A 25,051-nucleotide genomic window follows, 5' to 3' on the forward strand; every position below is an offset into this window, starting at 1 on the left:
GTTAACTGAAGGGCGGACAATCCTAATCCAGAAGGATCCATCAAAAGGTCCAGTCCCACCCAACTACCGACCAATAACCTGCCTCTCCACAACCTGGAAGCTCATGTCAGGCATCATAGCGGCCAAGATAAGCAAACACATGGATAAACACATGAGCACGGCACAGAAGGGTATCGGTGTAAATAGCAGAGGAGCCAAACACCAACTCCTCGTAGACCGCACAGTTGCCCGAGACTGCAAAACCCGACACACCAACCTGTGCATGGCTTGGATCGATTACAAGAAAGCCTATGACTCAATGCCGCATACTTGGATCATTGAATGCTTAGAGATGTATAACATCAACAGGACTCTGAGAGCCTTCATTGCAAACTCGATGAGGCTGTGGAAAACCACCCTTGAAGCCAACTGCAAACCACTTGCACAAGTGTCCATCAATGTGGCATATACCAAGGAGATGCTCTGTCCCCGCTACTGTTCTGCATAGGCCTGAACCCCCTCAGCCAAGTTATCAACAAGACTGGCTACGGATACAGACTCAAAAATGGGCCAATATCAGTCACCTACTCTACATGGATGACATCAAGCTGTACGCCAAGTGTGAGCGAGACATAGACTCACTGATCCACACCACCAGGATCTACAGCACGGACATTGGGATGTCATTCGGACTAGAGAAGTGTGGTCGGCTGGTCACAAAGAGGGGGAAGGTCATCCACACAGAAGGGGTCTCACTCCCAGAAGGAACAATAGCAGACATAGAGGACAGTTACAAGTACCTAGGTATACCACAAGCAAATGGCAACCTCGATGAGGTCACAAGGAAAGGAGCCACAGCTAAATACCTCCAACGAATAAGGCAAGTCCTGAGAAGCCAGCTCAATGGCAAGAACAAAATCCGTGCGATAAACAGCTATGCCTTGCCAGTAATCAGATACCCTGCTGGAATAATTAGCTGGCCAAAGGAGGAGATAAAAGCCACAGATATTAAGACCAGAAAGCTACTAACAATGCATGGAGGGTTCCATCCCAAATCCAGCACCCTGAGACTGTACACGAGCCGCAAGGAAGGAGGCAGAGACTAGTGAGTGTGAGAACCACTGTCCAGGACGAAACAACTAAGATCCATAATACATCAGGGACAAAGCCTCAACAGACAATGTGCTCAGTGAATGTCTCAGACAACAGGGAACGGAGGTTGAGGTGCCAGAGATACCATCATGGGAGGACAAGCCCCTACATGGGATGTACCACCAGCAAATAACCCAAGTGGCTGATATCAGTAAATCCTACCAATGGCTGGAAAAAGCGGACTCAAGGACAGCACAGAGGCCCTCATCCTGGCAGCCCAGGAACAGGCCCTAAACACCAGAGCAATAGAGGCCCAGATCTACCACACCAGACAAGACCCAAGGTGTAGGTTGTGCAAGGAGGCCCCTGAGACAGTCCAGCACATCACAGCAGGGTGCAAGATACTGGCAGGGAAAGCGTACATGGAGCGACATAACCAAGTGGCAGGCATAGTGTACAGAAACATCTGTGCAGAATATGGACTGGAAACCCCAAGATCAAAGTGGGAAACACCCCCAAAGGTGGTGGAGAACGCCAGAGCTAAGATCCTGTGGGACTTCCAGATCCAGACAGACAAAATGGTAATGGCGAACCAACCAGACATTGTCGTAGTGGAAACATCAGAGGAAAGCCGTTGTGGTAGATGTAGCAATACCAAGTGATTGCAACATCAGGAAAAAGGAGCACGAGAAACTAGAGAAATACAGGGCCTCAGGGAAGAACTGGAGAGGGCCTGGAAGGTGAAGACCACAGTGGTGCCTGTGGTCATCGGGGCCCTCGGGGGCAGTAACCCCCAAACTGGAGCAGTGGCTACAACAGATCCCAGGAACAACATCAGACATCTCAGTCCAGAAATGTGCAGTCCTTGGCACAGCCAAGATACTGCGCAGAACCTCAAGCTCCCAGGCCTCTGGTAGAGGACCCGAGCTCAGAGGATAAGAACCACCCGCGGTGGGTGAGAAGGGAATTTTTTTATATATATATATATATATATATATATATATATATATATATATATAAAATCCTTTTTTTTACCCATACAGCATGATAGATAAATATTTCTCAAATAAGAGCAGTGATCCTTTATAATAACACACATTGTGATAAAACTTACATTATAAGGATTTTTGTTGTTGTTTGCTTGTGAAGATAAAACTTTCCAACTACACTTAAATATTTTACAGAATAAAAATGTGTGTGCATTTCATAAACTGCGCTGTATCTCGTCTATTTGTTTCTAGACAGACTATTCTATATTGATGAAAGAAAAAATATTATGTTTTTAAAATACTGCAGCTCTGCTGAATCTTATAGATTCATTTGAATTATAGATTCAGCAGAACTTAAATTATTTATTTAAGTACGTTACTTAAATAAATAATTGTTGAAAATTCTGAAATTTATGAATACTTACAAATAATTCCGAGTTATTTTGTCTGTATAACATGAAATACTTTGCATGTACTAAAAGCACTGGGATCACCACTAGAGGGCGCCACATGCGACCAATTTGACAAAAAAAAAAAATCCAAGACCTTTTTAGAAAACTCAATGTCGTGAATATTATCTGAAACAAATACAGGTTTTTACAAGCTTTCTCAATCATTTGCTTTTTGACGGCATTAAATAAAGAACCTCAATGTTGTTCTGGCCGACTTAAATCCCATAATAAGCATAATAATATTTCCAAAATTAGAAACATCCTGTCCAGAAATGATGATAAAAACTAGTCCATGTACTTGTTGCTTTAAAACTGGACTGTTGTAATTCTTAACTATCAGGAAGTCCACAAAATGCAGTTGAAACGGCAGATTTCCTCTCCTCTGTCACCGTGTGTATGACGGAGCGGTTAAAAGTAGACAATGCAAACTAACGCCGACTGTCTCTGTGTTCCCATCCAGGAGGAGTGAATGGTGCAAGTCAAAGACTCAGATAGAAAACATTTAAAACTGAATAATAAACTGAGCTTGACTGCTTTGTTTAGTAGGAGTATTAGTTTATTACATACTGGCAAATATTGATTTCTGAACTCTTCAACATTAATATTGTTGTTTCCAAATGAATATGAACTTGTTTTCTTTGCATTATTTGAGGTCTGAAAGCACTGCCTCTTTTCTTATATGAAGCCGAAGCGTAAATTCAAACTTCATCTCACCTGCTCAGCCAAGTGTCTCTTCATGTGGCTCCATTCCAACCTATCGGTGACGGTTTCCTCCAATCATCAGCTCCCTCCATGAGGTCCAGCTGTTTCTCTGCTTCTGCTCCTCGGCCGAGCTGCAGCCTTTCTCGACCTTCAGCTCAAGGCTTCTTCAACATCCGTTCGGTCTCAAAGGGGGAAGACGTCTTTAATCTTCATACCCAGCTGACAGCGGTTACCAGCACAACATCTTCCTCCTGGGTCCGAGCACCAAAGACTTTCATTTGTCAATTAAACTTTCTAATACGCTCTCTCTGTGTGTCTTTCCAGGTTAAACTGACCATTTCTCATTTTCTGCAAATAAAAACTACAGACATGTTGTCTGTAGTTCATAGAATAAGAGAACAATGTTCATTTTACCCAAATATATACCTATACAGAGTAAAATCTGAGAAACTGATCATTTTAAACTGCTTCTTAATTTTTTCCAGAGCTGTATAGAAAAAAAAGTATCAATGTCAACTTTATTTTTAGAGCAGCAAAATCCAAAAACAATAAAACAGTTAAGAAGAAAAACATGCAGAATACACAAACATTATGAATTAGTTGAAATAAAAAAAAAAAGATTTAAATAAATCCCAAGTTAGTATATTTTCACTACATCATTTGAATGTTTTTCAGATGAGCCCAATAACTTATAGTTAGAAGCAGGATGTTCATCTTTATTGCAGAGGTAAATCTGACCAAACTGTATTAATCTGTATAATTAGATTAGATTAGCCAAACATTGTACTCCAGTAGAAGTAGCACTACCTCAACATATTTTTACTCAAGTGAGACTGAAGCTTCTGAAAACCAGTGAACTTAGTTTGTCTAATTTCAAGTGTACAAATATATATGCACTAGAAAATAGACCAAAAATGTTTGGTGAGATTTTGTGTTTTTGCAGTGAGTTACATCAAATGCTTCTAATGTGTCGCTCACAATTTTGGGTCATTTTCACCAGCTTCTTAATTTCTTCTGAAACAACAAAGCCCAACATTACTGTGACTCACCCAAGATTAAAAGGTTGGCCGTACGCCACGGCGTATCAGCTCGCCTGCTGCTCCTCTGCTCACGTCGGTCGGGTTTATAAAGACCCGATGTTGTGGGAACAGAGAAATGCCCCGAAGAGCCTCAGATGAATGAACAAGAGTCACTCACCATCACTAAATGAGGTAAAGCAACACTCCTGTCCATTTAAAACCGTTCTCATTTTGTTTAAACTTTGATTTTTTTTTTAAATTGTTTGCAGACAAATGCAAAGGTTTAGCTGCAGTGTTTGACATCAGCAGGTAAAGGTACCCAAAAAATTTACTCAAGTAGAAGTTACTTTTTTACTTAAATAAGAGTAAAAAAAGGATTTGTAAAAAGTCCACTCATGTACTGAGTAACTGATCAAATTATCAATTATTTAATATTTAAAAATAACATTATTTTGAGCAAATTATGAAGTTAAGTGGAAATTTGGGGATTTTAAGGACCAACATGACAGTAAATTATATAAGTGGCAAAAAATAACAAGGTCATGCAAAATATTTTTTTTCAAAAATCAGTTTCTTTCAATAAAAAGCTTTTGAAACTTTAACAGAAACTGCAGATGTGTGTCTATCTTGGTTAAAACATGTTTGTTTTTCATTCAGTGGGCAAAAAATCCTGAAATTTAACCAAGTAAAAGCAGAAATACTTCATTATAAAATAACTAAAGTAAAAGTAAAAAGTATAGAATAGTAAAAACGCTTCTAAAATGGTTACTCAAGTAGATGTAATGGAGTAAATGTAACTAGTTACTAACCAGCTTTACCTGCGGTTCTATGAAATGAAGGACTAACTTCACTTAATTTAAACGTCTGATCCATTTTTGTCCGGATTCTCTGAATCTACAATCATGGATGGCTCTCTGCTTGTTTTGCGTTTTAAACACTTATTTCTTGTATCAGTCTCTCCACCTGCTGCAGGTTCTCAGTTTGAAAATGTTCCTGCACAGAAGTCCAATCAGAGGCCTGGGGCTTTGGGTTCTTCTGCTCGCTCTCACGCACGGCGCCTCCGGCCAGAGGAGGAGGGAGGCAAAAAGCGGCAACTACAAACTGCAAGACGACGGAGGAAACGGTATCTTTGTTACGAAGTCTTTGAATCCTCTAGGTGAGTTACATTTACTTTATTATTGACAGATTAAAAGGGGTAACATTTATTTATTGGTAGGTATTTAAAAGTCATGCTTAATAGTTGTTTATTTTTCACTGAATAAATCCCAAAGGACTTTGTTTTGTTTCCAAACTTTCATCTGGTCTGAAATAAGACAAAACTAACTTACAAGTAACTTTTCAGCAAGATACAGGAGCTTGTTTTAAATTAAAAATTCCTCCATATTGATGAAGAACTACTAGTTAAATTGGCAGATTGTTTCACTTGGATTAAGACATTTTTCCCTTGTTACAAGTGAAATAATCTGCCTACTTTTTTTATCAGTACTAAGAAATTATAGACTTAAAACAAGCTCCTAAATGCTGCTGCACAGTTACTTGTAATTTAGTTTTGCCTTTTTCCAAGTGCATTAAGATATTTGCAGTAGAAACTCAATGAAAAATACTTTGTGGTTTTGCAGTCTTAAACTCTTTGATGGAAAGTTACCAGAATCAACAAAATGTCGCCTTGTAAACACACTTCAATCTGATTTTAACAACCCGACCATCAATTCGCAAATTTCAAAACCTACTTCAGAATAATTCATTTATGTCATTCAATGAATTGACCAGGAGGGATAAAGTTGGAAAAGTAAATTTCCTCAGCATAAATCCACCATTAAATCTAAAACAGACTTTGGTAATAACTCACTGGAACCATCGAAATTATCAAATATATTAATGAAAACAATTGATCCAAGTTATCCAGACTATTTTAAAAAACTGTGATGCACAAATATTTAATCTTCCGTCGCAATCATACTTCACCGTGCAAAGTTAACAGACGGCACTGGAATCTTTGACCTAATATTTTTACACATTTTCACTCATTCTTACTGACCTTATTCATCTTGTTTACCTCATAATAAAGAACAAACAAACAGAAATGGAGGACAAAACTGATATCATAGCAAACAGTCCTGAACCAGCAGGATATACTGTAAGTTTCATGAAATCCTGTGGCTTTGTTCGACACATGCAGCACATCCTTCATGTCGTTTTTGTTTTTTCAGCGCATCCCTTTGAGGTCAGGCCAACACCGTGTTCAAACTGATGGCAGCTACTTTTCTAAAGCGCATGCAATCTAAAGCCGTGTGTGAAGAGTGCACATCTTTTTTTGGAGCAGGTTTTGGTTTTAGCAACTTGTAGAAAACCTGAGCCCACCGCTGAAGCGAGTCGGTGACAGGACCCAAAAGAAATAAATTCAGTCTGTTTTGGGGACTGAAAGGTTTTTGGTTAAAGATCCCAAGTTTAACGAGCCACAAGAGAAAATTGGAGAGATTCTTAATGACAATAAATGTGAAATTCGGGGTGGAATTCATCAGAAAATGAAAGAAGGAGCTTAAATACAAGGGAGCTGAATTACTGGAGGCGGCAGGTTAGAAACAGGGAGCAGCTGAGAGGAGAGACCAGGCAGGCAGGCTGAGGGAGAGCAAATATGACAAAGGAGAGAGGAATAAATAATCTAAATTTATAAACTAACTATAACTAGTCAAATAAAAAGGTAGGTGTAAGTAAATAAATGGCTGGAGAAGACTGATCAAGCTTAAAGCAAGAGTGTCTGAAACAGAAATAATAACTAAAGCAAAGCACAAAATGAATTAGTGATCAAAAAATGCACATCCTGGTTTTTGTCCCTATTGAAATATTTCACAAAACTGCAATGGAAACACTTTTTTCACGTCACAAACATGATCAACGACCAGATGTTTCCACTGGTGCAACCAATGAAGAAGACGACAGGAAGTAGTTGGAGGATGATGGGGTGGCATGTTTTTTATTGACTTATCACACCAACAAATGTATTCATGTGTGATTTTAATGGAGTTTCTTATTTAAAAGAAACTGCAATTGTAAAATTGTCTTTTTCAACATCAGCAGAACATTGACAAAAATTTGGGCAGATTTGTAACGTGAAAGTTGTGCCAGTGCAGAGATTCGATTTTGGACATTCATTGCAAAATCATCAATGTAAAGATTTTGATTTTGTATCAACCAGGAAAAGGATGAAAAACCTACTTGCCAAGTACTAAGAGAGTTGCAGCATAATAAGTAATTTGGCACAAAAGTATTTTTGGAAGTAGGTCCAGTTCAGCGTTTAGAGCTTCACTGTCTGCCGTTTGCTTGACTCGCAGGACGTAACTGTAGCCTGGAGGTGATTTTCATTGTGGACAGCTCTGAAAGTGCAAAAACTAAACTATTCCAGCAGGAGAAGATCTTTGTGTTGAGGTTCAGCACAAAGCTCTCGATGCTCAAGATGACCGGCGTTTCGCTGAAGGTCCGAATGGCAGCGCTCCAGTACAGCAGCTCTGTGTCCGTGGAGCACAGTTTTGCTGATTGGAAAGACCTGGACTTGTTCCACAGTAAAATCAACACCATGAGCTACATCGGCCAAGGAACCTTCACCTCTTTCGCCATCACCAACGCCACAAAGATGCTGCTGGAGCAAACGCAGAAGGAGGCCGTCAGGATCGCGGTGCTCATGACCGACGGAGTCGACCACCCCCGCAGCCCCAACATGATTGCTGCTGCCGATGAGGCCAAGCGCCACGGCATCAAGATCTTCACTGTCGGATTATCGTACATCTCCTTTCAGAAAGAGAACAAGGAAAAGCTCCAGGCCATTGCAAGTTCCCCCGCGGAGCGGTTCGTCCACAGCATGGAGGACCCCCAACTGCAAGAGAAGCTGCTCAAAGAGATGGTGAGTGCAAAGGTCAGACGGGATGGGAACAGGGAACCAGGTCTGACTGACAGCGTCCAGCTAAAAACAACAAAAAACACCTCAAGCTTGAATGAAATTCATGCTGATAGTGCCAGATATACTCATATATGTGTAATATACCGTATTTTACTTTTCCCCCACGTTTTGAACCAGGCGGCTTGTAGCCCCAAGTGGCTTTTCTGTGGATTTTTCTTCAACCACCAGGGGGCGCTTCAGCAGGAAGTGAATCATTGCAAGTGAAATTCATATATTCATAAAATTGGGAGTCAAAGATGAAAGTGCTCATTTAAAAAAGTACAAAAAATACTGAAGATGAAAACAGAAATATGCTTTATTGTCAGGAAAATGCAATGCTCATCTTTCTGACTGGCTGTCAGTCAGACGTTCGAACAAGTAAAGGCCGAAGGAACCTGCTGTGGAGGACTCCTGTGCAAAACCCCCCCCAAGACTGTTGAGATTAAATAAAATTTGATACAAATAGATATTTAGTGAAGGACAATATAACTGAACCAAACTGTTTCTGACGGACTTTGTCCTGTTTTCCTTGCAGGGAGCCGTCGCAGTAGAAGGCGTGAGTTTGTGGACGAATTTAAACATTTTGATTTGCTACTAAATTTGTAAATTCCTGCACTAACAGTTACTTCTTTCTCAGTGCCCACCATGTGTGTGTGAAAAAGGAGACAAAGGCAGTTCAGGCAGTCCTGTAAGTTTGCAATCTTTAAAAAACAAACATGTTTCTGTTTCCAGTTGAAGTCGCACAAAAAGCTTCATCAAGATTCCATAAAATAGATTTTCTTATATTGCAAAACATTTTTTTCCCCCAAGTATTTTAATACTTAATGTTTTCATTATCTTAACCCAGCACTTTGAAAGCAAATGTGAAATGTTTATGTTTCATAATGAGAAGTTAAAGATGCAATATAGCCAAGTGGATCTCTGAAAACCCGGGTCTATAGAACAGTTATTCAGTTTTGTTTACATTACTAATGACAGCTTTAGGTAGTTTCTCAAAGAGATTTTTAAAAGTCAGTCTTAAAGCTTACACAAAGTGTTCTTGAAGAGTGGAAACTGCTCGGTTGTTTTTTATTGTTGTGCTTTTTCTGAGAACAGGGAAGAAAAGGAGACCAAGGCGACGAAGGGCCATCGGGTCAAAAAGGAGCAAAGGTTAAGTTTTAATAAAAAGAAGCACTTATAAAATGGGTTTCTGTTTCATTCTGTGCAACTAAGTGTGATGTGGGTTGTTTTCAAAGGGTGAACCTGGATTAAATGGCAAACCAGGAAATGATGGCTCAAAGGTAAAAATATACCAAATCATGGCTCTTTCTGCTTCTAACATCATGAAGAATCACTTATGACTGATCTCTTTCCAGGGGTTTCCAGGTTTTAAGGGCAACAAAGTAAGTTAAATTGTTCTTTATTTGTCTAATTAAAAATGTGATTTTCCTCAGACGTTAAGCAGCTGAGTCTGTCTTGCAGGGGATGAAAGGAGACTGTGGCCTTCCAGGAGAAAAGGGTGCCACTGTATGACTAAAGTTCATTTAAATACTTTATTGAACGTCTCGGACGCTGTGTCTTTGTGGTGAGATAAGTCTTATCTTTCAGGGACCTGAGGGACTTCCAGGCCCCCAAGGATTAAAAGGAGAACAGGTAGAGCCTTCAGGAGTCTGAATTTTTTATATAATTATGAGTTAAATGCTTTCTTGAACAGGTTAGGATATGTTTATTAGCTATAAAAACATTTTTTACAGATTTTGGTCAGTGCTGTCTTTTCAGAATGACCTGTTTTAGGGCTCTGTCACTTAAAATCACTTAAAAGCCAAATAAGCTTCTGCTAGCCGCGCCCAAACGTTTACGCTCAAACGTCAAAATGTGTGAATTGTGCAATTATACAAACTGTACTTTTCTGAAAAACCAAAAAAAGAGCCTCCTGTACAACCAACGAGAATGGAGAAAGCTGTTTCTGAACGGTAAGTCAACAACAGAAGCCTTTGTGCAGCACACACAGAGAGAAAACCAGCTGACCAAAATTTCTGGTGCTCCACTTTGGTTGCTAGGTAACGGAGCTGGGCGTGGCTGAGGTTGCTAGGTAACGGGGCAGAATGTTGCAAAACAAAAACAAAAACAAAAACAAAACAATAACAATAACAAAAACAATAACAATAACAATAAAAGTGTGTAAAGGTAAAAATTAAACACAATATCTTAGCACGTTTGGTCCTTTTTAATGGAAATGTCTACACTTGAAATAAGACAGCTCAGGATACTTAGGAGTTTATATTCAGAAGATAATTCCTTAATACTGATTTTAAAGAGTACTAGTTACACCGGCAGATTATTTAGTTTATATAAAGATGTTTCTCCCATGCTGTAAGGGAAATAATCTGCAGTGGAACTAATACTTTTACATCAATATTACAGAATTGTGGACTGAAAACAAAATCCAGAATCTTGCTGAAAAGTTACTTGTAACTTATTTTGATCTTATTTCAGGTGTATTTCAATATTTCCACTAAAACGTAGACCAACAATACTTGGTCTGGGTTTGTGTTTTTTAATGTAGTATATAAACGTTCAGCCTAGTCCAGTCCGTTTCATGCTAAGCTACAATAAAAACAATCTTATCAAAGTATTTTGGGTCGAGTTTCTACTGCAATTCTCTTCATACACTCGAAATGAGACAAAACTAACTTGCAAGTAATTTTTCAGCATAATAAAGGAGCTTGTTTTAAGTAAATAATTTCTTAATATTGGTAGATTATATAATTTAAGAGTCTTATTGCAAGTGAAATAATCTGCCAGCGTAATCGATACTAAGCAATTGTTTATTTAAAACACAATATCTTGCTGAAAAGTAGCTTGTAACTTAGTTTAGTTTGGTTTCCAGTGTATTTAGATTTTGCTTGTAGTGGAGAACAATAACAAAGCTGGAGGGCAATCGGACCGTTCTGAATGTCATCCAGGTGGAGCAGCAGAATCACAGCGGATGTGACCTTTTGAGGGCCACTTACACTGCAAAAACACAAAATCATACCAAGTATTGTTGGTCTACATTTTAGTGGAAATATCTAAATACACTGGAAACAAAACTAAATTTAAATAAAATTGTATTCAGATATTTCCAAAATTATCCCGATAAATTTTGCTGGACGATAAATTGTCCAGCAATAATATTCTTGCGATAAACAATAATATTATAACAAAAGCATTTTTTAGTAATTTAATGCAAGCAAGGACACATGTTCTGATTATCAGGAAGATGTTTGTCCATCATATTCTTGCTGATTATTATCAATTATTTTAAAGTGTTTGCTGAGACGTGTTGAAGGATAAACATGCATACCCATGGTAACAAAACAATCACACTATGAAGACATTTTATTAACATTTAGTTTTGTTTCCAGTGTATTTAGATATTTCCACTAAAATGCAGACCATTTTTTGCAGTCTTCAAAAGGTCACATCCGCTCTGATCCACCTGGCTGACGTTCAGAAGAGTCCGATTCCCCTCCAGATTTTGTGTTGTTCTTTGAGTCTCCATGTTCTCCACTACAAGCACCACAGCAGTCATTTTGCTCTCCGGCAGCCACATTAAAACCAGAACATGAAGGATTTGCCTCCATCAGACGGTCTGTCTTCCACTCATTCGACCTGAAAAACTTTAGTCCTGTCTGCACTAATGGAATGTGAGTTTTGGATTATTGGTGATCCCGACACCAAAGCTGTGAAATCCAGGCTTGCAGGATGTTATTCTTTATCGGGATCAGACTTTGTGCTGTGAGATTAGTGGAAGGACCTGGCCACCGTCTTTTTTTCTCCTGCGCTACTAGCAAAGAGCCGGTGTAGCCTTGTTATTTTATCAGCATGGTCTGATAATCAATTGGAATGAAAGTCATGCTTGTTGATGCTGGCTGGCCACCAAACGTAACACACAATTTTTAACCCAGTCATAAACAATTTGATTCGATTTTTTTCTATCAGATGACAAAGAAAGTTGGTTGCACAGGAAAAAAACTTGATAAAGAATGTTCCCATGCAGATTTTTTGTTTTTTTTGCAGGGCGAAATGGGACCAGTGGGAGACATTGGGCCTGAAGGCCCAGCAGGACCTAAAGTAAGACTTTATAATACTTCTAATTTCAGTGATTAGAATCACTATTTTTCACTGACTGCACAATTTTTCAAAGCCAATTTAGAAATATTTGGGGGGCTTTTGGCAAGAACAAAATATGTTATACTATAAAAATTTATTTTTGTTCAATAAAAATTGAACAAAAATATGTCTTCACAACTGTCATTATAACAAATTTTGCTGGACGATAAATTGTCCAGCAATAATATTATTGCAATAAACAATAATATCATAATAAAACCAATGCAAGGACACATTAATAAAGATCTGAATGAAGGCTCTCTACAGATGGGTTTGCCCATCATATTCTTGCTGATTATTGTTAATTATTTTTATTTTTACATATTTGCTGAGATGTGTCAAAGGACAAACTGAAACACAAAGAATAGGAATAAACTATTATTCCTTTAATTTGTTAAAATCTTTTAATTTATCAAAGCTTAAGGTCAAACTTTACAAACTTTATTCTCATTCTCTATAACATTTTAAATCTATTTTCTATAGTTAAATTCAAGACTTTATTAGAAACCAGTGGTTTTCTAATAGTTTTTTACATGTGAAAATGTTAATTTTGGATATTTTACACGTGTGAAACATGTTTTAGAATATTTTTTGAACATAAAAGTTTAGTTATGGTTTTGGAAATGTTTTATCCATATGTGAAATGTATGAATTTTGAATATTTTTTTCTTAAAATTTGAAACACACATTTGGATATTCTCCTTCTCCAGTTAATCACTTGGATTAATCCACATGTATGAAATATGTGGAGTCGGCATTTAAAAAGCTTTCAATAAGTTTGTTTTGATTTATGGAGACAGAAAAACTTTGTAAATTCATTCAAAGGTTTTATTTATAAATTAATAGCAGGCATAATAGTTGTGTTTCTGTGTAATGGTGCATACCAGTGGTTACTGGTTGTGATTTGATCCAACATTTTACCAACTCTGTTCATTTGCCACCATGCGGCCCGGCCTCCCTCAGGGGGACAGAGGACATTCTGGTGAACCTGGACCACCAGGAGACTTTGGGATCGGTCCTCCGGGAGCCAAGGTGACACAAAATCCCAATTTATAGACTTCATTTTAAATTTTAAACATTTTAAATAACGTGAAACTGCATTTTAACCTCAGGTTTTGGTCTTCAATAAGGCTGCAACTAATGATTTGATTAGTTAATCAATTGATCTGCTGACTAATCGGATAGAATTGGCACAATCTGGAGATTTTTCATCTAACCTTATATAAGTTATATATACATTGTTATAAATACATTGAAACATGCAAATAAGAAAGTAATTTAATTATTTTTCAAATAAGAAAATATTTTATCCACAGCTTTTCTTTAGTGAACAATTGATCATTTGTAGCAAAGGTTGGATTTGCTACTTTAAAAAAATACTTCAAAATGTGAAAAACTCAACATTTCAACTTCACATCAGGACGGCACTGAGCTGATTTGGTCTTTTTTTATTTTTTTTATTTTTTTTTTGATTAACCAATTAATAATTGTATAGAAAATGGTGCTTAGTAGGAAACTTTTTAAAGTATTTAAACTGGCTGAAATAAAACTACACTAAAGGAGTTTTGGTTACAAAATTTTACAGACAAAAACTTTTGTAAAGTTTTGGCTTCATTACTGCTCCGAGTGTGTTGGGTTTTTTTCAGCAAATTATTATTTTTTGAGTCTTTTGATCCAGTTAACGATTAATCAAGTACTAAATTAGTTGCCGATTGCAATCGATTAATTGATTGCAATTAATCGCAATCGATTAATTGCGATGAATCAGCCCGAGTTTGAAGCTTTAGTCTGCTTACAGGGAGAAAAGGGAACTCAGGGAAAACCCGGTGGAACAGGACCAGCTGGTAAAGGAGAACCAGGACCGCCTGTGAGTACGAATACCCCGACTGAACTGGGCTCTTCTGCAGCACTGACTATTTCTGTCCCATCAGAAACAATGAAATGTTAGTTTTCCCTCACACTAGTGACAAAGTCGACAGAAAAATAGAAAGGAGTTATGAATAATTTTTCCACAGCAGTATAAATAAATGTTTTTATCAGATCAGTGTTTCTTTTAGGGCCCTCAAGGACCAGCCGGACCCCAAGGGAAACCTGGAATCCCAGGAGAAGGGTTTCCAGGACCAAAAGTAGGTAATTCTACAACGCTGGCATCCAGCAATGTACAAATTGATCATGTTTACGGCTGAAAATATTTTCAGCACATAAGATATTATTTACAATTTTAAGTATTTTTTTCAGATTTATTATTAAATTAAATTTGTGATTTGTTTAATTTAATGATTAAGTCAAAGTCTTGTCAAAAACACCCAGTGATGTTTGACTAAATTATCTTGTAAAAAGAGAAGTTTAAAAAATATCCTTTACTTTAAATGTTTCTATGAGCCATAGAAGTAAAAGCATACATATATTTGTAGCCTGGATATTTTGTGGGTACTCTATGCTAAATTGTATTATTTTTGTTGCAGGGGGAAAGAGGATTTGAAGGTCAACGAGGAAACCGCGGGCCTCCTGGTATCGGGATCAAAGGTGACAAGGTACAGAAATAAAACATTAATTATCAATTAAGGTTAACTGTCTCCAATTGTGTTTTCGTTTTTTGTTCTTGTAGTTGTCACATTTTTCAGAGCTGCCTCTGTAATCATTGTTTTCAGGGTAATTATGGGCTTCCAGGACCCCAAGGTCCAGTTGGTGAGCCAGGAATTGGACTTCCTGGGGAAAAGGTACAAATTAAATGATGAACGCAAACCACTAATTGACTTTTGATTAATTCCTACCAAATCACTAAGAACATCCAGTTAGACCTGCCTTTCAGTGTTGTAGTTTGGCTGCCATCCAAAAGAGGGCGCCACTAGTTATCCTTAAAGGCAGCCAGGTGATGCAGGAATAAAGATGGCGGCCATTACCTGAATGGTAAAGAGAAATGGTTCTAAATAGTTTGGGACGCAAAATGTACTTTAAGTGATTATGTTATGAAATATAAACACTTGGTTTATGTTTACAGAATCAATTTGTATAAAAATGAAGCACTTTCCAAACCTTGAAAACACTGCATTGAAATTCAAGGATTTCAAGCACCCATATAAACCCTGTGATATTTTTTTCTCCCTTGTTGATGATGCAGAATGTTTGTTTCAGTAAGTCTAACTTAAGTTTTGTGGAATAGCTCAGAAAGAATGGCTGCAAATGAAAACCTCCAGAAATCCCCACTTAATTTCTGCCATTTATTTTTTAAAGTGTAAACCTAATGTTCTGTCTCTTAGGGAGTCCAGGGTCCAGTTGGACTTACAGGACCCAGAGGAGCTCCAGGAATAGGACTAATGGGGCAAAAGGTAAGAACTCTGTGTCTAGATTTAAAGGTTGCTGTTGTTTGTTCTGAGTTAAATTTACATGTTGTTGGCAAAGTAATGAAATATAAACATTGTTCTGCATTTAGTTCAGAGAATTAAGCCAATTTATTTTAGATTTGAAATTCAGATTAGGGTAAACATTTCGACTGGACTCTGTTTATGGTCCAAACTGAAATGTACCATGTTTGTTTCTTCAAATTCCAGTTTATTTTCACGAGAACCAACAGCTTATACGTCTACCTAACAACAGAGAAATGTATGTTTTATGTGTTTGGATCGTCTTTTTTTCTGCCATTTCTCTTAATAGATGGAACAAAACAGTGTGAAACAGACTGCTACACCAGTTTTATTGTAATGTTAAAAATACTTACTGACTGATTATTTTTCAGGGGAATCAGGGTCTCCCCGGAGAGCGTGGACCACCAGGAGAGAGGGGTGTGGGAGCAGCAGGACCAAAGGTACGAACATCTGGAGCAGAGAAATAAACAACAGGTGGAACATTAACATGTTCATTTCTGTTCATTAATTACATAGGTTTTAACACAATTAACTGCTAAATCCCCAAACAAAGCAATGACTGACAATAACCCACTAGGGGTTCATTTTCACTTCCAAAAACCATCTGATCTGATGCTGGAAAAGACTGCTGTGTGCAATTTGTGCTCATAGTAAATGTAAATGCTAAGAAAATGTTAGCGTCCAGAATCCACATCATTTTACATGAATTATCAAGGGGTTGCTGAAACACTTAGAAGCTGAATGGGTTTAACTGCACTTTTCACCAATCTGATGGTTGAATCACCCAATGAACTGATTAGAAACAATAAATATGCCTTTTTGCTCCCCTTGGGCTTCCACCTTGTCGTGGTTTGAGTGGGGAAGGAGCCGGAGCTGGTGTGTGGGGTTGAGAGGTTCCGGCTAGAAATAGTCGGTCTCACCTCGACGCATGGCTCAGGTTCTGGAACCAGTCTCCTTGATAGGGGCAGGACATCCACTCTGGAGTTGCCCATCTCGGCGCCGGGCAGGTTGGGGTTTACCCCGGTGGACGAGAGGGTAGCCTCAGACGCCGACGGGTTGGGGGAGCGGGTTCTGACTGCTGTTTGTGCTTATGGGCCGGATAACAGTTCATATTACTCTCCGGGTCGCCCGGGTATTCCCCTGGAAGAGCTGGAACAAGTGGCTGGGCAGAGGGAAGTCTGGGCCTCGCTTCTGAAGCTGCTACCTCCACAACCCGACCCCGGATCCCCAGATCAGCGGAAGAAAATGGATGGATGGCTGCATGGAAAATGTCTATTTACTATTTTAGCATCACAAATGGTTTTTGAATTGTATAAGTCTATTTCGCAGAAGTACATTTTCAATTATAGTGCAATTAAATTTGATTAATTACAAGGCCTGCAATTAACTCAAATAAAAAAAAATTAAAAAATCAAGTCTCACTACTAAAACACTTTTCTATTCATAAACTATTAACTTTAATCTGTAGAGTAAATTAGCTACTTGATGCACCATCCAACAGAAATATCTTATTTTTGTCAAAACTACCAAGAAAACTTTGATTGCTCGAAACATAACTTAATTCTTTAATATGTATATTAAATATATTTAATATACATATTATATATATATATTTTTTTAACAAATGTGAGAAGAGTCTAATCTTCATGTTTATCTCCTTTTCTTCTCTTTAGGGTGATCCTGGATTTCCAGGTGCACCAGGACTCCCTGGTGTACCTGGAGAGGACGGGAGTCCAGGACAAAAAGTACAATTTAAACACTTTTCTCTTTTGTGAAAATTAGGGATGCAAACGATTAATTGACTTACGATTAATGTTTATCATATAAAAAGTAGTTCCAGTCAAATAACTACTAAAGCCCACTTTAGACCTATTTTTTAGAGTTGTAATTTGGCCACCATCCAGCAGAGGGCGCCGCTGGTCATCCTAAAGTGGAACAGCACAGTAAAGGAGTTGAGGGATGGAAAATGCACTTTATGTGGTTCCGTTTTGAAATATAAGATCCTAAAGTTTTCACACAATAGTGAAAATTCAACCAAACTGCATAACGGAGCAGCATCAGAATATTATGGAAAATTAGCTCTACGCTACGGAAAGACCATCGCTAATCGATCAATAAGATCAATCAACGTTAAACTAACTCATTAATTAATACTTTGCATCCCAAATGGACACAGTTTGGAACATTTCAAACCAGCTTTTCTTTATTCTATTCTGACTTTATTTTAAAACAACAACAGGGTGAAGTTGGTTCGCCGGGAGCCAGAGGAGCTGATGGGATCCCCGGGAAACAACTTCCTGGCGGAAAGGTGGCAATTAATGGACAAAATGTTGGGGATTATTTTGTCTGTTTCCGATTAAAGTAAAACATTTTGATGACCCTTTGGCAGGGCGACAAAGGGGACAGAGGCAGCAGAGGCCAGCCAGGTCTATCCGGTCCAATGGGACCACCGGGTCCAAAGGTATGGGAAGCCTGAGAAGGAAAAATCTTTTTCAAGGTATTTTAAAGCACGACGGCGTATTGGGGCCATAAAATGAAAAAATAAATAAATAAAATAAATAAATAAAAAATTATATATATATATATATATATATATATATATATATATTATATATATATATATATATATATATATATATATATATATATATATATATATATATATATATATATATAATAAATTAATAAATCACAAGAAAAAGGTAATAAAGAATAAAATTTCAAGGGAATAAAGTCAAAATATTACAAGAATAAAATCATAACATAATGAGGAGGAAGCCATAATATTGTGAAAATAGTCATAATAATATAAGGAGAAATTTGTAATGTTTCGACAATAAAGTCATATTTTGTGGATGAAGTTGCAATAGAAAATAAAGTCATAATATTACGAGAATAAAGTCAAAATAATAATAATAAATCACATTTAAGCTGAAGTACTAGACATAATATTTTGAAAATAACATTATTATTTTATGGCTGCATCATCAAATAACTATAAAATTGTTATTCTCATAATATTATGAGAACACAATGAATTATTTTTTATTTTCTAATTGTGGCCCTAATACTCCATTGTATGAAAGTGTCGTTACACAAAGAAGTGAAATCTCATGATTTTTTTCTTTTAAAAATGTCCTCTGATAATTATTTCTGTCTCAGGGCGAACCAGGAAACGTCGGACTGCCAGGAGCGACCGGACCTCCAGGGAGGGGCATTTCTGGTCCCAAGGTCAGTGGATGTTTCTCAAACTAAAACCTTCTCGTCTTTCACAAACATTCGTTCACTTATTTATTTTTCTGTTCAGGGAGATCAAGGTCCACCGGGTCCGGTTGGACCAGTGGGAGACCCTGGTGTTGGTTTACCTGGACCCAAGGTGAGACCAGTTCAGGTTTTCATGATCTTCACTGGAAATCTTTAGAGTGAGTCCAAGTCTGTGTCTGCAGGGCGACCGAGGGCCGCCTTGTCCTCCTGGGCCTCCAGGACCCAAAGGCGAAGGTATCGTCGGCCCTCCAGTGAGTACCAAACAACTCAAGAAGATTTTTTTTTAATTCATTTTGTTGTTGCAGGCAAGTCCACTAAGATCTGGGATGTGTGTCGTTTTTTAAAAGGGACTCCCAGGACCTCCTGGTCTGCCAGGAGAGATTGGACTTGATGGCATTGGTTTGCCGGGGCCCAAGGTAAATGTCTCACCGTACAGCATGTGGTCTATGATTTCATGAACAAAAGTTTACATAAAAAATTCATATAATAAATAATATTTTACAAAACTTCAATGTTTCTATGATGTAAAGAACCATAGATGTGTAATATAAAAAGATCGTAGAAAAATATAATGGAAAAATGATCTTTGCTCATGTACAGTTCCAATTATGCACCTGTACATGTTTGAAAAGCAAAAGTTGAGCCTCCTGCACAACCAACAAGAATGCAGCAAGTGGTTTCTTGGTACTAAAAACAAATTAATTGATAAAAACATCAATAAATGTTGTCTTAAGTAAATCTGTTTGATTTTCAGGGAGAGAGGGGTTTGCCTGGACCGCCTGGTCCTGCGGGACCTCCAGGAATTGGTCTGATCGGTCCTAAGGTAATCAGTAAACATTTAATACAGAATAAAAAGATTATAGTAAGACAAAAGATTTTATGTCTGATCTATAAACAGATGCAGTCTGGGGAAAACAAAAAATATATATATAAAACCAGCGTGATGCATGACTGCGATGTGATCACTGACTCCGCTTTAGATTACTGTCTGCAATTAATAAATATTTGTTTCCTGTAGGGTTCACCAGGTCCGCCTGGACCCGCCGGCCTTCCAGGTTTACCAGGAGAAGGTGCACAAGGAGAAAAGGTACGAATTTATTCTACACTAAAACATTGGTAGCTGATTTACTGTATAAAATACCCACATCTACTCTGTTGATCTTAATAAAAACAGCTCCTTTGTAGAGGTAGTGTGGTTCTGTTCTAACCCCTCATAAAGGGAGTTTGTTTTTTTTCCAGGGGGAACGTGGATTTCAGGGGATTCCAGGACCCAGAGGTCCTCCAGGACAAGGTCTGCAAGGAGACAAGGTACTATTTTATCCTCAGATTTGTTCTAGAACTGATTTTTAATTATGTGAGAAGAAGCTGAAGATGTTTGTGTTACTTTGCTCCTGCAGGGAGACAGAGGACTCAGAGGTGAGACTGGAAAAAAGGGAGACAGAGGACAGACTGGACAGCCAGGAGAAAAAGGATCTGCGGTAATGCATTTTGTCACCAGAACTGACTTTAGTTCAGTATTTAATTCATAGCTCATTTTATATGACCTGTTTTGAATGACAGGGCAGAATGGGGCAGAAAGGGGAACCTGGACTAACAGTGAGTGTAAAAAATAATTTTTAATTCATAAATACTTTAAAATACTTTACAAACTTCTAATCTGAAGCCATTTTGGGTCCAAGATTATGCAGATTTTAGATTTGAAATAATTTTCAGTCAACCAAAGATTTCGTAATCTGTCATACGTTTTCAAATTTACACATCATGAAATCTGAGTACTTCATTTGCTTAAAGTGCTGCGGCTTAGTTCATTGGTAAGAAGGAAAAACTTAATTTGCTTTTGAGTCCTTTTCACTTGATTGTGGTCTATGTGGCAAAAAGTTTTGACATCCCTGGTGTATAACCTTAGTTTTAAATCAATCTTTGCTCTTTTTTTCCCCACAGGAGGCTGAAATTATAGAGATAATCAGAAAGATATGCAGTAAGTGTCTAATTTTAGCTACATTAGCTGCTTTTCCATTACAAATGTGCGCAAAACTTTGTCAATATCCCACCAATGTCAAGAAAACACAATTTCCTACTACTTCCTGTCGTCTTCTTCAAGGTTTCCACCAGTAGTAACATCCGGTTGCTGATCATATCGTGCAATGTGAAAAAAAAAGTTGCAGTTTGAAAAATACACTAATTTTGATATGGCTGAAAGACCATCTAATCCTAGTGCAAAAACTCTTATTGAAAAACGCATGAAGCAAATTTGTTTTCGTATCTCCAATTTGTGCAAATTTATAGTCAATGGAAACGCAGCTGATGCTGAGCGTGACTTCCTCTTCTCTATGTAAACCTTCTTCACCCTCCTTTGTTTTGTCTGCTCTTCCTCCTCAGACTGCAGCGAGTCCTGCAAGCAGAAACCTCTGGAACTGGTCTTTGTCATCGATAGCTCAGAGAGCGTGGGGCCTCAAAACTTCCAAGTGATCAAAGACTTGGTGAACGCTGTGGTGGACCGCACCACAGTCAGCTGGAACGCCACGCGTGTGGGTGTTGTCCTCTACAGCGACATTAACATAGTCGTGGTCGACCTTAAGCAGGAAGCCACAGCGGACGAGGTCAAATCCGCGGTGTACGCCATGGACTACCTGGGCGAGGGAACCTACACGGGCAGCGCCATCGAAAAAGCCAACCAGATGTTTGAGGCGGCACGGCAGGGTGTGAGGAAGGTGGCGGTCATCATCACAGATGGACAGACTGACACGAGGGACGTGGTGAGCCTGGAGAGCGCCGTCCTGAAAGCCAATGAAAGTCAAATTGAGAGGTTTGTTATTGGCGTTGTGAATGAAAGTGACCCCAACTCAGAGAAGTTCAAGAGGGAGCTCAACTTCATCGCCTCAGATCCTGTCCAGGATTATATGTTCCTGATCAAAGACTTCAAAGTGCTTAAAGGTGACATGTTCATAATCTTTTTTTTTTAACCTTTAGCACTAAGCTACAGTTTGAACCAATTGTTTCCAAACACTAACATGTTTTCCCTTTCATTTAATTACTCTAAACGTTTTCTGTTCAACTTGGTTAATATCACTAAAATGTTCATGCCAGATATTAGGACTTTGCACAACTTTTTCCAAAGTCAGAAGTTTCCATGCACTGCTCCTTTTTCTTTTTGACTGTTTTCACCATATAAAATATTCATTAAAAATGTCTCAGTTTCAAACTAAATATTTAGCGAGCTAAATATTTTGTCAATAAACCAAATATTTAGCTGAAAAATATTTGGTTTTTGCTAAATATGTTACTAATAAGGTAAATATTTAGTTGGAAGTTTGGAGCAAAATATTTAGTTTGTTTAGTAAACATTTAGCTTTTTATGTAAATTACATTTATGGTTGCCCAGCAGCCATCTCTGGTACATTACAGCACACCTTGTACAACTCCTTTAAACTTTTGCCCGTCCCAAATAGCTTATATTTATTTAGTTTGAAGGTAAATATTTAATTAGCCAGGTATGATCCAAATTAACTATTTAGTTTAAACTAAACATAGAATTATTTATGAAGCAAGTATTAAGTTTTGAACTATATGTTTAGTCTCTAAATATATAGTTTGAAGCTAGATATTTTGATTGTAATCTAAACATTTAACTTGTTAAATAAACATTTAAATTGAAACCGACACTTTTAAATGAATGACTAACATGGTGAAAATATGATTTTTTTTTCTTTTTTCACAATTAGTCAAAAGAGTGGTCAAATTATTGTTTTTAATGTCTGGCTAACATTTAGGGCGCATTCAAAATATACAACAGTCATTTTGCAACACATCGTGGGACCAGAGAGTAGATCTTCCTATAACTAACCGCTAACTGTGTAGTGGAAAAAAAACATAAATAGATGTAAATATTTCAGACTGAGTTTTGCTAAAAGAAAAAAACAAAAACTGCTGTTCTGAATGAAGCCCAACTGACTTCAGGCTGATGGTTGATCTTTCGGTTTTGCAGTTCTTGAGAAAAGACTCCTGCGTTGTGTCTTCGAAGAAGGAAAGGTTGGCCTCTTTGACCCCCCAACGGTAGCCACATTCCTTCTCCCTGGGATTCCAAAAGGAACTGGGAACAATGGAAGAGCTCCATTTAGGACGGGTGGAGACACTCCCACTTTCCCAGGAGACTTCAGGAGGGTCAAGGTAGTGGTAAGAAGAAGGACATTTTTCTCTTATCTTGGTCACAATAGTCCAACTTTATCTCATGAGTAGCTGCTTTTCCATTTCAAAGGTGTGTAAAAACTTTAGAGATATTCCAGTAATGGCGAAAAACATAATTTTACACATGAATATGTTTATTTACACTAGAAATCTTTAGATAATATCCTGTGACATCATCCTCCTACCACTTCCTGCCATCATCTTTGTTTTTTTCTGCCAGTAGCAACATCTGGTTGTTGATCACATGACTTGTGTGATGAGAAAAACAACAACAAAAAAATCCATTACAGTTTTTGCAAAATACACTAATTTCAATAGTGTTGAAAAACCACCTCATCCTAGAGCAAAAACTTTTTATAGAGAAACATTTAAGAAGATTTATTTTTGCAATTCCAATTTGGCAATGTTTTTGTGAATTCTTGTTATTGTAAGAACTATATTTCTGATTGTAATCTAAACATTTAACTTGTTAAATAAACATTTAAATTGAAACCGACACTTTTAAATTAATGAATTGCAAATTAGAATTCCAAAAAATAAATTTGCTTCATGAAAACACGCCAATGCCGAAAAAAACTCATTTTGATAAAAATATTTTGCACTAAAGTCATTGGGGTTTTTCAGCAGCATCGAAGTTGGTGTGTTTTGCAAAACTGCAAACAACCGGATGTTACTACTGGCAGAAACGATGAACGAAGACTTACAGCGTTAAATTTATCTACATCAGACTTACAGCGTTAAATTTATCTACATCAGATTTGAACTGTTTCTTATTTAATGGAAACACCACAATTGCAAACTTGTTTTTCAACATTAGTGAATATTGACGAGGTTCTGCTCCCATCTGTAATGGATAGATAAGTCTCCTTCGTTATGGAAGGCTTCACACTTGCTGATGAGCAGTTTATTAAGTTAATTTAAATATAATTTTTTTAACAGCCAGGTTACCCAGCTTCCCAATTAGAGCCGGAGTTGGTCCTGCCCGAGAGACCAAACACAGACGAGGATAGAAATCCTTCAGAACCTGAGAGGTTCCCCTTCTTTGACAGGGAGCTTTACCGACCTGTAGAAGAGTTCCTCTCACCATTTGATGCAAACAAACCCAAACACCAAGAGCCTGGAGCCAACGGACAAGCCGGCGCTTCAACGAGGGCTCTAACCAAGAAAGAGTCGTCTTTGGTGATTTCTCCTTCACTGAAGCCCCCAGACACCTGGAGATCAGGTACAATATTTGGACTGAAGAACAGTTTTTGAGTTCAATCTGTAAGGAACTCTTTCCAGACCAAATCTTGTTTTCCTGAGAACTGTGACATTTTTTCCACTGACAGCTGGTTGCAGCCAGTACCTGGATCCAGGCCCATGTCGGGACTACGTGGTGAAGTGGTACTATGATGCCACATCAAACTCCTGCGCCCAGTTCTGGTTTGGCGGCTGTCAAGGAAACCAAAATCGGTTTGATACAGAGAAGAAATGTAGAGAAACCTGTGTTAAGGTCTAATCCTCTTAGGTTTAAAAATGTATGTCAAGTAAACACTAGTGAAACATTTTGGTCTGATATACATGTGACTGTTCCTGTAACTTCCTCTTTGGTGCTTTCATTTCTCTTTACTAAATAAATGAGCATTACTAACCATGAAGTCAACAAAGGATTACAATTTTACATTGTAAGAGGATGGTCATGAATAAATGTGTTTTCTTTGTACTGTTGACAGGACATGTTGGTGTATTGTGTGAATAAAGCTATAGCACAGGAAAGAATGGATCTGCCAAAACTGCAGTCCCTCCTGGTGGTTGATGAAATATTTATACTAACAGAAACTTTAAATATGGAAAAGGCTGCCAAAAATTGAATAAAATGAATTAAATTAACAGGTGATGGTTTCTAGAAATTGTCTTTGCATCATTGTTTGTCCGAAGTATAAAATTAAGCTAAATA

General features: G+C 37.8%; 1 protein-coding gene across 3 annotated transcripts; it reads left to right on the top strand.

Moving 5' to 3' along the window:
• Nucleotides 1–4,340: 4,340 nt before the first annotated feature.
• On the top strand, nucleotides 4,341–24,984 carry col28a1b (collagen, type XXVIII, alpha 1b). Of its 3 annotated transcripts, none has more exons than XM_055047106.1 (36): nucleotides 4,374–4,425; nucleotides 4,503–4,548; nucleotides 5,188–5,389; nucleotides 7,566–8,131; nucleotides 8,703–8,723; nucleotides 8,805–8,855; nucleotides 9,263–9,316; nucleotides 9,403–9,447; nucleotides 9,523–9,549; nucleotides 9,629–9,673; nucleotides 9,755–9,799; nucleotides 12,209–12,262; nucleotides 13,265–13,333; nucleotides 14,100–14,168; nucleotides 14,359–14,427; nucleotides 14,767–14,835; nucleotides 14,953–15,021; nucleotides 15,562–15,630; nucleotides 16,038–16,106; nucleotides 17,340–17,411; nucleotides 17,906–17,974; nucleotides 18,056–18,127; nucleotides 18,829–18,897; nucleotides 18,974–19,042; nucleotides 19,113–19,181; nucleotides 19,278–19,346; nucleotides 19,685–19,753; nucleotides 19,949–20,017; nucleotides 20,170–20,238; nucleotides 20,328–20,408; nucleotides 20,491–20,526; nucleotides 20,872–20,908; nucleotides 21,310–21,864; nucleotides 22,916–23,103; nucleotides 24,055–24,337; nucleotides 24,444–24,984. In XM_055047106.1, exons 3-36 carry the CDS (start codon nucleotides 5,221–5,223, stop codon nucleotides 24,611–24,613), a joined length of 3,606 nt encoding a protein of 1,201 aa, XP_054903081.1. In that variant the 5' UTR covers nucleotides 4,374–4,425; nucleotides 4,503–4,548; nucleotides 5,188–5,220; the 3' UTR covers nucleotides 24,614–24,984. The 3 variants fall into 3 exon arrangements, with proteins under 3 accessions (XP_054903078.1, XP_054903081.1, XP_054903079.1); XM_055047104.1 differs by having other exon boundaries at nucleotides 4,503–4,542; XM_055047103.1 differs by lacking the exon at nucleotides 4,503–4,548 and having other exon boundaries at nucleotides 4,341–4,425.
• Nucleotides 24,985–25,051: the final 67 nt, after the last annotated feature.

This window comes from Poeciliopsis prolifica, unplaced genomic scaffold (assembly GCF_027474105.1).
Source record: "Poeciliopsis prolifica strain line A6 unplaced genomic scaffold, Auburn_PproV2 SCAFFOLD025, whole genome shotgun sequence".
Classification (NCBI taxonomy): domain Eukaryota; kingdom Metazoa; phylum Chordata; class Actinopteri; order Cyprinodontiformes; family Poeciliidae; genus Poeciliopsis; species Poeciliopsis prolifica.